This window comes from Muscardinus avellanarius (genome assembly GCF_963383645.1).
Source record: "Muscardinus avellanarius genome assembly, chromosome: 11".
NCBI classification, from domain to species: Eukaryota; Metazoa; Chordata; class Mammalia; order Rodentia; family Gliridae; genus Muscardinus; species Muscardinus avellanarius.
In genome coordinates, this window is record NC_137797.1 from 21,812,123 (window position 1) to 21,825,277 (window position 13,155).

General features: G+C 38.3%; 1 protein-coding gene across 2 annotated transcripts in view; it reads right to left on the reverse strand.

Annotated features, from left to right (window-relative positions):
• Nucleotides 1–13,155, reverse strand: part of ANO4 (anoctamin 4) — a gene marked incomplete at both ends in the record, with an annotated part of 438,431 nt that overhangs the window by 58,905 nt on the left and 366,371 nt on the right. For both annotated transcript variants that reach the window (XM_080705232.1, XM_080705233.1), the window contains one exon: nucleotides 9,303–9,363. In XM_080705232.1, the coding sequence (XP_080561358.1) occupies nucleotides 9,303–9,363 (61 nt within the window). The remainder of the gene's footprint in view (nucleotides 1–9,302; nucleotides 9,364–13,155) is intronic.

The following is a 13,155-nucleotide window of genomic DNA, read 5'->3' on the forward strand; positions in this document are numbered from 1 at the left end:
ATTATGTCCCAGGTTGTAGGTTGTGTGAGCCTGGCATTTACTCTCTGTCCTTTCCAAAGATTTGTAATTTTCTTCCAAGGGGCCTGAAGAAGCCCACACTTATTCCTAAAACTGTTAGGAATACAATGTTACCATTTTTCACTGACTGGGAATACAATAGGTTTTTAAAGACTTACTTTGTTTATTTTTACTGAAAATATCTACTCTGCTAGTCCAGAAGAGAATTATGTCTAATTCTAGAAAATAATTGTAAAAGCATTCTTTTCTTATTTTGAAAAAGTGAGAAGCTTACAGGACCATTAGTCTAACTTTCCACCTTATTTTGTCAAAAGATTGTGTTCCATTTGTTTGTACAAAAACAAGAATCTGGTCTTTCCAGTGATAAAATGGGCAGTACATACGTAGGTAAAGGATAATTTTTATTTCAGAATGATGATCTACTGTCTGATGACTCAAAGCATTTTCAGAAACTGGGTAATGATAATTCTCTTACTTCTAGGAAATGAGAATGACTTAATTCACATACATAATCATTTTCATATCAATGCATAAAACAAAACTCTAGTTTGGCAGAATCTGACTTAGTGTAAGATGTTATATCTTGATGTGAATTCAGTCTCTTGGGCTATTCTATGTAATGGAGTAAAGAAGACTGATTAATCAAGCAGGAAGAAGCAGTGATCAAGACTGAAGACTCGGCTCTCTTCTTTCCATTCACATGACAATTATTTATTGCACTTATTAACTGCATTTTTGGAGTGCCAGGTATTTTGCTAGAGGCACTGATTTCTATAATGGAACAATATATGATGACTAGTTTGGGTTTCTAAGTATCCTGACACAGAAAAAGGGTGCTCTGGATGGTCATCATGATATGCCATTCTCTCCTGTACTCTTGTATTTTCACGATCTGTATTATGCATTGGTGTTGGGAAGGTTCAGAAGAGGAGTCTGCTTCCCCAGCTTAAATTAGCTCTAGATATTCCAACAAGGTTTTTGAGTGGGTGATGCTGAGGAAACACTACATGTCATTGCAGTTTTCTTAAGGAAATAGTTTTCTGGAGCCCTCTTTGATAGTAGGCTTCCCTTCTGTCAAATGTCATCAAATTGCATTAACCTGAGGAATCTGGCTTGCACCCACAAGGGGTTAACTGTTATAGTATGCTGAAAGGACTCTTCTCAGCACTCTATTAGACACAACGCATGACTGTGATCCGAGAGAGAGAGAGAGAGAGAGAGAGAGAGAGAGAGAGAGAGAGAGAGACAGACAGACAGACAGAGGAAAGAGGTGATGAAGTGAGCCTGTGGACTGTACCAGTTTGTTGCTTAGAGGCAGTTTCCAGGTTACACTTCACTCAGAGGGAATTCACATAGTGTTCTCATTGAATGGGGGAGACATAGATTGGAGTGGACAGGTTGGGTCAGCAAGAATTTGTGAATTAGAATACTAGAGAATAGGGAATTACACTGAGAGAAAGTTCTAGACACCAGCAGGGACGTCCCCTCTATTCTTGATATGTAGGAGTAAAACTGCTTGTTTCTCATGAAGTAAGCTTAGAAAGCTGGAAATAGTCTATGATCCCACTTACCAGAAGGGAGATGCTGTAACACACAGGGCATCAGAAAGGTGATAGCTTGGTGGCGGGACTCTAGATCTACCTTAATAAGCTCATAACAAATTTCAAAGATCAAACTGATCTACAATAAGTAGACTACATACCCGAACAACATCCAGTTCTAAGAAACATAGCAGAAGCCAGTAATCATTGCTTTCTAGCACTTAATTAAAGCAAGTAAATAAACAGGGAAGTAGAACCTATATCCAAACGAAAATTCAATTGACCCCCAGACTGATAGCTCACAATGGAGAGACAGGACAGAATTAGGATGGTGAAACAACTATTATAAATATGCTTCACATGTCAAGAAAGTAGAGAAAAACATCGACACAATGAGGAGAGTAATAAGGATATAAAAGGCCCAACTGATTGAGATCTGAGATGAAAAAGTGCAAATAGAAAGACACACTAGATGGCATAATAGAATATTGAATTTTTCAGAAGAAAGATCAGTGAACTTGAGGACAAATCAATAGAAATATACAAAAAAAGTAAAACACACACAGAACACAAAGACCATAAAAAGGGCTGAAAACTTGTGAACAGAACTTAAGTAACTTGTAGAATAATAGTGAGTAGCCTAGCACACATGAGATTACAATGCAAGAAAATAATGAGGGAGGAGAAATTGTTAAGTTCAATGAAAACTGTAAACCCAATGATTTAAAAAGTTCAGTGAACTCAAAGAAACAAAGAAAATGCCTCTAAGGCACATTTCAAACACATACCTTAAAACAAGTAACAAGAAAAAAATCTTCAAAGCAGAGAGGAATATGTAGAAAAAAGTAAAGAAATGAAATATGGAAGACACACTATCAAAAACTATGCAAGCCAAAACATAATAGAATGGCATTTCCAGGCAGAGCTCTTGAACCTTGACACAACTGAAGTTATGTCAAATACTGTAAAACTCTAAGTTGTCATTATAAGCTGGCATCATTACATCCTACATACAAGTGGTACTAGATCCTCACCTGTAGATGAGAATAAACAAATGAAGTGTCAGGTGATTCTCCTAAAGGGACTCAGTGAGGCTGCATGACTCCAGGAGACCCAAGGCTATCACCTTAGCTTCTAGAGAAGTATTTCTTACATCCAACACTATTGGCATCTTAAACCAAGATGATTCATTGTGGCAGTGGGAGATCCTCTGTGTGCTGTAGGATATTTACCAGTATCCCTGGCTCCTGTCCACTAGATGCCTGTGTACTCTCCTTTAAGTTATGATGTCTAAAAATATCTCTTGACATTGCACAAAGTCTCTAAAGAGGCAAAAATCACTCTACATTGAGAATCTCTGATCTAAAGTGTTTTTAAAATTTTTTGTTGGTGCATTGTAGTCATACATCTTAATGGGGTACAAGATGGTAGAGGTATACATGCACACATCACTCAGCCCTTACCCAATTCCCACCCCATTCCATTCCCCTCCCTTCTTCTCATGTTTGGCTTAGTGATTGACTTTGATATGTTTGTTAATGTACATCATGAACATTAGATTCTTCTAAGGATCCTCCATACTGTTTAGTGAAAGTGGTTGCACTAATTTGCAATCCCACCAACAATGTTTTAGAGTTCCCACTTCTCTACATCCTCACCAGCATTTGTTGTTTGTGTTTTGAATGATTGCCATTCTAGTTGGAGTTAGGTGAAATCTCAGCATAGTTTTGACTTGCATCTCTCTGATTGCTAATGATGTTGAGCATTTTTTCATGAATTTATTGGCCATTTGAATTTATTCCCTCATGAAATATCTATTTAATTCACTTGCCCATTTTTTGATTGGGTTATTTGTTTTCTTAGTGCTGAGTTTCTTGAGTTGCCTGTATATTCTAGATATTAGTCCTCTATTGGAGGAGTAGTAGGCAAAAATTTCACATTCTGTTGGCTTTCAGTTGAGGTTCTTGATAGTTTCCTTTGCTGTAAAGAAACTCTTCAGTTTCATGCAATCCCGCATATTGATTCGTCTTTTAGTTTCTTGTACCTTTGGGGTCTTGTTGAGAAAGCTTTTATCTGTGCCTATGTGTTGCAGTGTTGGACCTATACCCTCTTCAAGGAGCCTCAAGGTCTCTGGTCTAATTTCCAAGTCTTTGATCCATCTTGAATTGTGGGATTAATTTCCAATTTTCTGCATATGGTTAACCAGTTTTGCCAAATACCATTTGTTGAACAGGTTCTTTTTTACAGTGTATGTTTTTGGCCCCTTTGTCAAAAAATCAATAGGCTGTAAATGTGTGGATTTGTTTCTGAGTTGTATATTCTGCTTCATTGGTTTATGTATCTGTGTTTGTGCCAGTACCATAATGTTTTTATTACAATGGCTTTGTAGTATAGTTTAAAGTCAGGTATTGTGATTCTTCCTGCATGGTTTTTGTTGCTGAGAACTACTTTGTCTATTCTGGGTTTTTTGTTGTTCCAAATGAATTTAATGACTTATTTTTCTGTGTCTGTGAGGAATAAACTTGGTAATTTATGGGTATTGTGTACATCATAAAGGCAATCTACAATTAGCCCACAGACAACATCATGTAAAATGGGGAAAAACTTCGAGAATTCCCCCCTAAAAACAGGAACAAGACAAGGATTTCCATTATCACTATTTCTCTTCAATATTGTACTTGAGACTCTAGCCAGAGCAATAAGGCAAGTAAAGGAAATCAAAGGAGTACAAATAGGAAAAGAAGAACTCAAACTTCCACTATTTGCAGATGACATGATACTATACTTAGAACACCCAACAAACTCAAGCAAAAGGCATATAGAACTGATCAACAAATTCGGCAAAGTATCTGGATACAAAATCAATCTTAAAAATAAGAAGCTTTTCTGTACAGCAACCATAAGTCCACTTAAAAGAAATCAAGAAAACACTTCCACTCAGGATCTCCCACAAAAAATAAAATACATAGGAATAAACTTAACCAAGGAGATAAAAACTTCTACAAATAAAATTACAAAACATTGAATAAATAAATCAAGGAAGATCTTAGAGGAGGAGAAAGGAGGGGGGAAGAGGAAAATCTCTAAAACACACAATGTACTTAAACATATCAAAGTCAACCACTAAGCCAAGCAAGGGAAGGAGGAACGGGGAGAGTATGGGGTGGGAATTGGGTAGGGGCTAAATCAGTGATGTGTACATGTCTGTACACACAAGTTTTGTACTCCAATATGATGTATGAATATAATGCACCAATAAAAAAATTTTTAAAAAAGAATATAGGTTAGGATAAATTAAGAGTACACGTTTAAAAAAATACTTGAATGACCACTATAAGATTAAAATAAAGATGTAGAGCTAGTAAGTCAAGTGTCAGGTGAATTTGAATCATAAAAATACCCATTTAATTCAGAGAGAGAGAGAGAGAGAGAGAGAGAGAGAGAGAGAGAGAGAGAGAGAGAGAACAGAAGAGAGAAGGAATCAAATACAAAAATCAATTCAAAATAGCTCATGGTCTTAAATAGATGTGCTAAAATGATATGCTTTCTAGAAGATAATATAGTAAATCCTTAATTTTGGAAAATATTTCTTGAATAAAATAAAAAAAGCCATAAACAGAAAAATTAAACTTGGAACATATCAAAAGCAAATACTCTTTTCAAAAGATACCATTGCTTTTCAAAAGATACCATTAAGAAAATAAAAATGCAAACCTCAAACAGGGAAAAATATTTGCAAACATATCTGTGATAAATAAATTCTAATCAGGATATACTGAAAACTTTTTAAACATAATAATAATAAGATGAACAGCACAATATCAAATGGGCAAACCACGTGAACAAGCACTTCATCAAGGAAGATGTGAATTTTTCAAACAAGCTCACAAAAAGTGTTCAACACCACTACTCATTAGGGAAATGCAAATTAATGCCACAAGTTAACATTATACATTCACTAGAATGAGTACAATTATAAAGACAGATAATGCCAAGTGTTTGTGAGAACAGGGAACACCTGGAACTCTTATATAATACTAATGTGATGTCAAAATGGTATAACCATAAAGGAAATGACTTCTTATAAAGTTAGACATTCACTTACTATATGATCCAGCATTGCCATCTCTAGTTATTTACTCAAGAGTAATGGATACAAAGACTTCTATGAGAATTTACCAAAAATAAATTAGAAAAGCCAATAATTCCCAGATTTATAATAGTCAAATTGAATTGAGTTCAGATGCCTATTAACTGGTAAGCAGATAGAAAAATTATGATGTATCCAGGAAATGGAACTGTATTAAAAAGGAACAAAAATATATGTAATAACATATATGAATCCCAACAGCATTAAATGTAATTAAAATAGACAGATGTAAAATGCTATGTATTAAATAATTGTTTTCAGAGTCTTTCTTTTTTTAATTTCTTTTTTTATTTTTATGTGGAATATAATGAAAATGGCATACATTCACACTATGCTTGGTACCCTTGTTCCCACTCCAACAATGAGTGTCCAGGTTAACTATGCTATATTTATATTTTTACACAAATTCAGATGTAGCTCCTTCATTAATCAACCTCAGCCTTCTTCCTCTCCTATCCTTCCATTTTGGTGAGGCTTCTTCTCCATTGTCTGGAGTCCCTCTGGTATCCTTAATACTCCCTAGTTTGAGCATATTAGAGAAAACATAAGTCCCTTATTTTTCTGTGCTTGGTTGATCTCACTTAACATAATATTCTCCAGGTCTTTCCATCTTCTTGCAAATGACACGATTTTATTCTTCTTTATAGCTGAGTAGAATTCCATTGTGTGTATTTCCCATAATTTTGCAATCCATTCATCTGTTGACGGAGTTCTGAGTGAAGCTTTTCTGCTTTTCCTTTTTAGAATTTTTTCAGTACAATGTAATTATACACCATAATGAAATTCAAAGTGATACATCCATATATACACATAACATCCCTGCTACCCACCTCCTCCCTCCCTGTGCATGCTAGTGAGATTGGTAGCCACACCTTCATATGTGAACATAACATCATTCAGTCTGTTTCCTTCTTCAAATCTCCTTTGCCCCTTCCCTTCCTCCCCCACCCCAATCCCCTTACACTATTCTACTGATTCTTTCTCCTTACTTCATGAAGTCCCTTTTCCTTTCTATTTTAACTCTAGCTTCCACATATCGGCTTCTTCTTTTGCCTCAGGAAGTTGACGACGTGGAACCTTGAACTTACATTGCATCATAAACTCTCCCTTAACACGCTACAAAATTTTTGAGAGCAGAGTTGGCATCATTTCTGTATACTCAGTACCCAGTGATAAACAAATATGCAACCTGCTGAGATGATGCGGTCTTAATCAACATATCCATGCAAGGGGCATGACCTGGGGCACATTTTGTAATGACTCTGGAGTGAGGTAGATGAGCTCTGGATTAAAATTCAGGCTCTATCACTGATTGGCTACTGATCTTGGGTGAGCTGCATAATTTATTTGAACTTCAATATCCTCATCTATTTTTTTTAAAATTTTTTGCAGTACTGAGGATGGAACCCAGGGGCATTCTACTTTTGAGCTACACCCCACAGCCCTGGGTTTTTTTTTTTTTTTTATTCTTTATTTTGAAGCAAGGTCTCACTGATTGCAAAGGGCCTCACTAAGTAGCTGAAGCTGTTCGTGATCCACAATCCTCTTGTCTCAGCCTCTCAAATGCTGGCTAATATCTTCATCTTTCTGATGGATTGTGAAAAATTGATTAAGTGCCTGTACCCACACACGGTACGCATGTAATAAGTGTATACCTGGTCTTTTTGTAGGCATACAGTCACCATTTTTGTTGGTTTTATAGATGAGGTGATAAGAGAAGAAATTAGCATGAATACACAGAAACAACAGATTAATTTTACTCAAGTTAATTTTAAAACGTGACATGCTTCATTTGCCAACCACTAGCAGAATTATAATCTTTGTGTTTTTACTAAAGTAACAGCTATCTTGTCATTTTGATTGAAGACCACTGAAGGACCTCACTTATTTGTTTACTGGGAGTAATTTGATTTTTGGCAACACTGAAAGTGAGAGAAATAAAGGTGTGTGTGTGTGTGTGTGTGTGTGTGTGTGAGAGAGAGAGAGAGAGAGAGAGAGAGAGAGAGACCGACCCCAGAAACTACAACAGAGGGAGATAATCTGCTTCCTGACAGGTCTGTGGTAACATCTAGCTCTCTAATGATTCATTTGCCCCTCCATGGAGAGAAGCTAATTAATTTAGACCATAATTATTCAGTCCCTTGAATCTTTTTGAACAAAAAGGAGCATGTAAGACAGAGACGCACCGTGGTTCAGGTCCAGAGTCCAAGGCTCATAGTAGAATGGGAGGATTCCCAGGGATCCCTGCTATCATGTGATGTGCATGTGCATGTCTATGTGCTCACATGTGTGTGTGTGAACACAAAGCCAACACACAGTCCCTCCCAGCTGCTACAATCTGTTCCCAAATGGAGCCTTATTGTTTCTATGATGAACCCACAAAGCAAAGGCAACAAAACAACACATCAGCAGGGTCCCTCTGGAGGTCTCGTAAACCACTTACATCTGTTCTCATCATCTCTGTACCCAGCAATTTCCTGAAAGTAGAGAGCATTTGTTTTCTTAAATGCTGCAACTTGTCAATCATAAGAGATGATCCCAAGACCATTCAACTGAGCTCCATTAGAAGTGACATGCTTTTATGGAGCGTCACCATCTCAAAGCAGCATAAATGGGCCCAGGACAAGCATAACAGTCCTTTATCTAAACGTTCAGCTCTCCAAGGCAGGAGAGAACGGTGGCAAACAGTGCCTAATCCTAGTTGTAGGGCAAGAGGAGTTAAGCTGCCTGGTTTAACTTTTCATCTCTGCAACTTTCTAGCGCCTGCCTTCATTTCCTAACCTATCTGCCTTCGTTTCCTAACCTATCACACGAGCATAATAGCACTGTCTTCCTTAGGGCTTGCTGCAGAGATGAAGGTAGATGAAATATGCATATTTTGGGGGATAGTGTTTAGTGCAGAGCAACCCTTATTAAATATATGATACTAGTATAACCGTTGTTGCTGTTGGCTATTTTAGATTTCCATGGAAGGTATGTCCCTTTTTACAAAGAAACACCCGGATTAAGTCATTCTTTTTCTCCAACCAGCACATTTCAGAGAATAATGCAGGACTTAAGTATGAGTTGTCACCCAAGACAAAGCAATTCAGAAGGTGACTTATTCCAGGCTCGCCTTGCCTGAAGTGTCCCTAAAATGTTCCCGGGTGCCCAAAGTCTGTAACAGAATGTCTAACACAATCTTACTGCATATTCTCCAAAGCACAGGGCTATCAATTCATTAGCCACTTTCACTAGACAGTCCTACATATGGGTATTTGGTTCTGATACGGGTATTTGGTTCTTCTCAGATCTTTTGGTGTACTATAAGCTTCATGTTTATTTTTGTCTCCAACAGAAAGTGAATTTTACTCTAATGACAGAATTCTGGTGAAGTTGTTGAAGGTTTAAGAGAGGAAAAGTAAGACACATTTCTCCTCTACAAAATCACTTCAAAAGTAAACCGAATAGATTGATGACCAGCATCTTGCTAATAGAAAAGCCAAGCGAATTTACTCAAGCACCTTCCTTTCACATTCAAAGTGAGAGTTCCAAAGGAACAGATCACATTGCATGTGAGGGGAGCCCAAGCTCTGTGGCTGTAGAGCACTTACCCCAGACTGCCATGAAAACAGCAAAGAAGACAGTGGCTCCATTGTCAAAAAGGTGGGTCACCTGGGGATAACAGAATCAGTTAGGCGTATTTCTCAGGTAAGATATTGCAATTCACATTTTTTTACCCAAATTTTGTAAGAATATCTGTGATGATAGGAGTTTTTCAGAAGTTATTTGGTGGACTATAAATAAGAATATGTTTGTGAATGTACATCATGTACATTAGAGAATTTTCCCTTTTCCCCTCCCATCCTCTCAGTTAGTTTCCCTTATTTGCTCATTTATGGTTTCTCCTTCTTCGTCTAGAGTTCTTCCTATGACCCTTTTCTCCCTAGCTTCTGCACATTAGGAAGAGCAGGGAGGGGGGAGGGGGGAACTGGGGGAAGGGCTAAAAGAGTGATATGTGTATGTATGCTTTTACCATCTGGTACTTCATTAAGAGGGATGACCACAATGCACCAATACAAAATAAATCAAGAAAATAATTAGCAAGCTAAATAAAAAAAGAAAGGGGGACCTTTAACTGCAAAATAGTTCAGATGTAGAAGAGAGAATTTGTTCTCTTTAGACTGAGAGTCAGGTAGTTGAACATTTATCAGCAGCCCCAACAGTGCTACTAAGCATTCCCTTTTGTGCACTACCAAAACTCTTATACATGGATATGGATATGGATATAGCTATATTTAGGGCCAGGAAGGTATTATTGTTGCTGGTTGAAAGGTTTACAACTCCTCAAGCACTATTTTAATGCCTCATTTATTTACTTGGAAAACATGGCTGTTTTGTTTGTGTTTTTTGAACAAACATTTTTTGGGCTGCTCTCCAGATTTTAGCATTGTAAAGGCAAGAGGCCAGAACTACTAACAAAACCCATTTCCACCTTTATTAAAGTCTCCAGTAATCACTGTATTTACCTACTGTACACAACACAAAGACAGCAATACTTTATTGCTAGAATAATACATTCTATTGCAAACGCCACGGCAGAAAGTAAAAATCTCTTTTCTTACTGCATAACTGCCTAGCTCATTAGTGCCTCCAGTATAAATTACACCAAGGTCTATGCCAAATTGAAATGGTGATGGATAGATTCATAAAGCATAACCTTTTTTGGGGTATTTTATAGCTCCCTATGAAGTATATTTTACTGTCCTTTGGAAAATGCACCAAGTGTAAACAGGTCTTTTCCTGTTATCTCAGAGTGTAAAGTAGTTCAGATTATCCCCAAAGTTTATGCCTTCTCTTTCTTTGAACATAGGAGAGGGGAGCAGCATTCAAATACCTAATGTGAGGAAAACAACTAAAGTCTATTGATTTCACATGCCAGAGGGACTGGTAAAAATGTGTACTAGACACGTGGCATCACATCAAGCCTGGAAGTTCCAGTGGTGTCTGGCTAGTGTGTGCTCTCTCTCTCTCTGGATGGTGGACATGGCGGTGTGTATTCTCAGTGTAGGTTCTGGAAGGGATCGTGGCTGTCATTATTTGGGGCCATTAGATCACCCTTCCTCCTTTCTCCTTTCTTTAGCTAACACATCTCTCTCATGCTCATCCCAAGGAGCCTGTGACCAGTCAGAGGACTTTCCTAGGACAGAGAAGCAAACATTTAGGAAGAGAGAGGCAATTTTTGCTACAGCGTTCAATTTGGGTACTAGTAAATCAGAATGGGTAAAGTAGTAAGTACTTCTGGTTCCCAGAAAGATGGTAGGCAAGCTTTATGCTCATGGTACCCTCTGCCCATATCAACCACAGAAAAGCAAGATAAAAGTAAATTCCAGTCAGATCCAGGGTAGATGGAAGGTTGCTTTGAACTAGTGGTGTGTGTGTGTGTGTGTGTGTGTGTGTGTGTGTGTGTGTGTGTCAGAGAGAGAGAAAGGGGGAGAGAGAGAGAGAGAGAGAGAGAGAGGGAGGGAGGGAGGGGGAGGGAATAATAGGTGGCAGATTTTTAAAATTTTTTCATTTTGTTGCTAGAGATTAAACCCAGAGGCATTATACCTCTGAACTGCACCCTCGGCCCTATTTAATTTTTTAAATTTTGATGCAGGGTCTCACTAAGTTTCTGAGGCTGTCCTTGAACCTGAAATCCTCCTCCGTCTCAGCCTCCCAGGTACTGGGATTATAAGTATGTGCCACCATGCCTGGCTAGTTGGTAGATTTCAAGTAAAATGAGAGCACAAGTTAGAGAGATATGTAAGTGTTCTTATTCTCATCTCCTTGAATGGTCCTTGGACAGTTGGTTTTTTTCTACCTCAAAAATCAGCCATAACAAACCACACCACAGGTGCTGGTGTTCTTGGGTAATATGGGGGAATGCTCAAAGCCCTGCTTCACTGAGATATTGATAATATGGGTGCTGCCTTTTTGGCTGCCCTGGGCATCTGTTATGGTAAGATATAGACGAAATGCCCCATAGAGAGCTCATGTATTAATCTCAGGGATGCTACAGTTAAGTCATGAGAGTTATAATATCATCAGTGGATAATCCCATTGTGATGGATTTATCTGGATGGAAACCTAGGTAGTAGATTTGGCTGGAGAAGGTGAACCTCTGGGGATGTGGCCCTGGGGACTGTCTCTGTGTCTTTAACTCCCCTTGCTGACTGGCTTTCTTGGCTTCCGGCCTCCATAATGTGAAGAGCATTGTGCTGGCGTTTTCTCTCCAATTCTTCTGCCGCCATGGCATGAGATCTGTGGTCCCAGCCTTCCATGGTCTGAACCCCCCAATTCCCCAAGGAAACCATGAGTGAATAAATCTTCCTTCCTCTACGATACATGGTCAGGTGTTTGGATTACAGCAATGAGGATGCCGGCCATGACAGCGTCTCTCCTCATTCCATTCCCTCTTAAACCCCAGGATTGGTAGGTTACAATCATTTGAGGGCAAATGCTTCCTCCCAATTCTGCTTTGATTTAAACAGGTTTAAAAATAAAACTATGGGCCGGGCGTGGTGGCACACCCTTGTAATCCCCGCACTTAGGAGGCCGAGACAGAAAGATCACACGGGTTCAAAGCCAGCCTCAGCTACTTAGTGAGGCTCTCAGCAACTTAGTGAGACCTTGTTTCCAAATAAAATATAAAATAGGGCTGGGAGTATAGCCCGGAGGTAGAAAGCCTCTGGGTTCTACCCCCAGTACCACCAAAAAATAAAAATAAAAAATAAAACTATGTACTACATTATGATGTGAAACTATGATGTACCAATCAAAGTATTAAAAAAATAAAAATGGCCAGAAAAGTTTTTGGACAGAAGGACAGCACACAGAAGTGTCTAGAGCATCTTGTCTTCTGCTCTCTGAACTTGCCAAGATTAAAAGATGACAGTGCAACCTTTGACCCTTGCCCAAAGTTGTTAAAAGTGGTTAACACCATTATAGTATTAACCTAACCTACCCTAGAGGCATTAATTCACGGGCCAAAACAACAAAATATTTGTGGAATACAACTACTCCTGGGAAAAAACTTCCCATTTAGGCAATGTATACTTTCTGAAACAGCATATACTCTATCTATGACGGTAGACCAAGGATTTAAAATAAGTGACTAGGCCAGGCGTGGTGGCACACGCTTGTAATCCCCGCGCTTGGGAGGCGGAGACAGGAGGATCACACAGGTTCGAAGCCAGCCGCGCTGGCTTAAGAGACCCTGTTTCCAAAAATAAAAAAGTATAAAATAGGTCTGGGAGTGTAGTGCCACCAAAAATAAATAAATAAATAAATAAATAAATAAATAAATAAATAAATAAATAAAGTAAAATAAAATAAGTGACCAAATATGCTTAAGGAGATATAGGAGGGAAGATATAAGCCTACAGCCATATCAGTCAGCAGCTGACTTTCCTACCATGTGAAGAG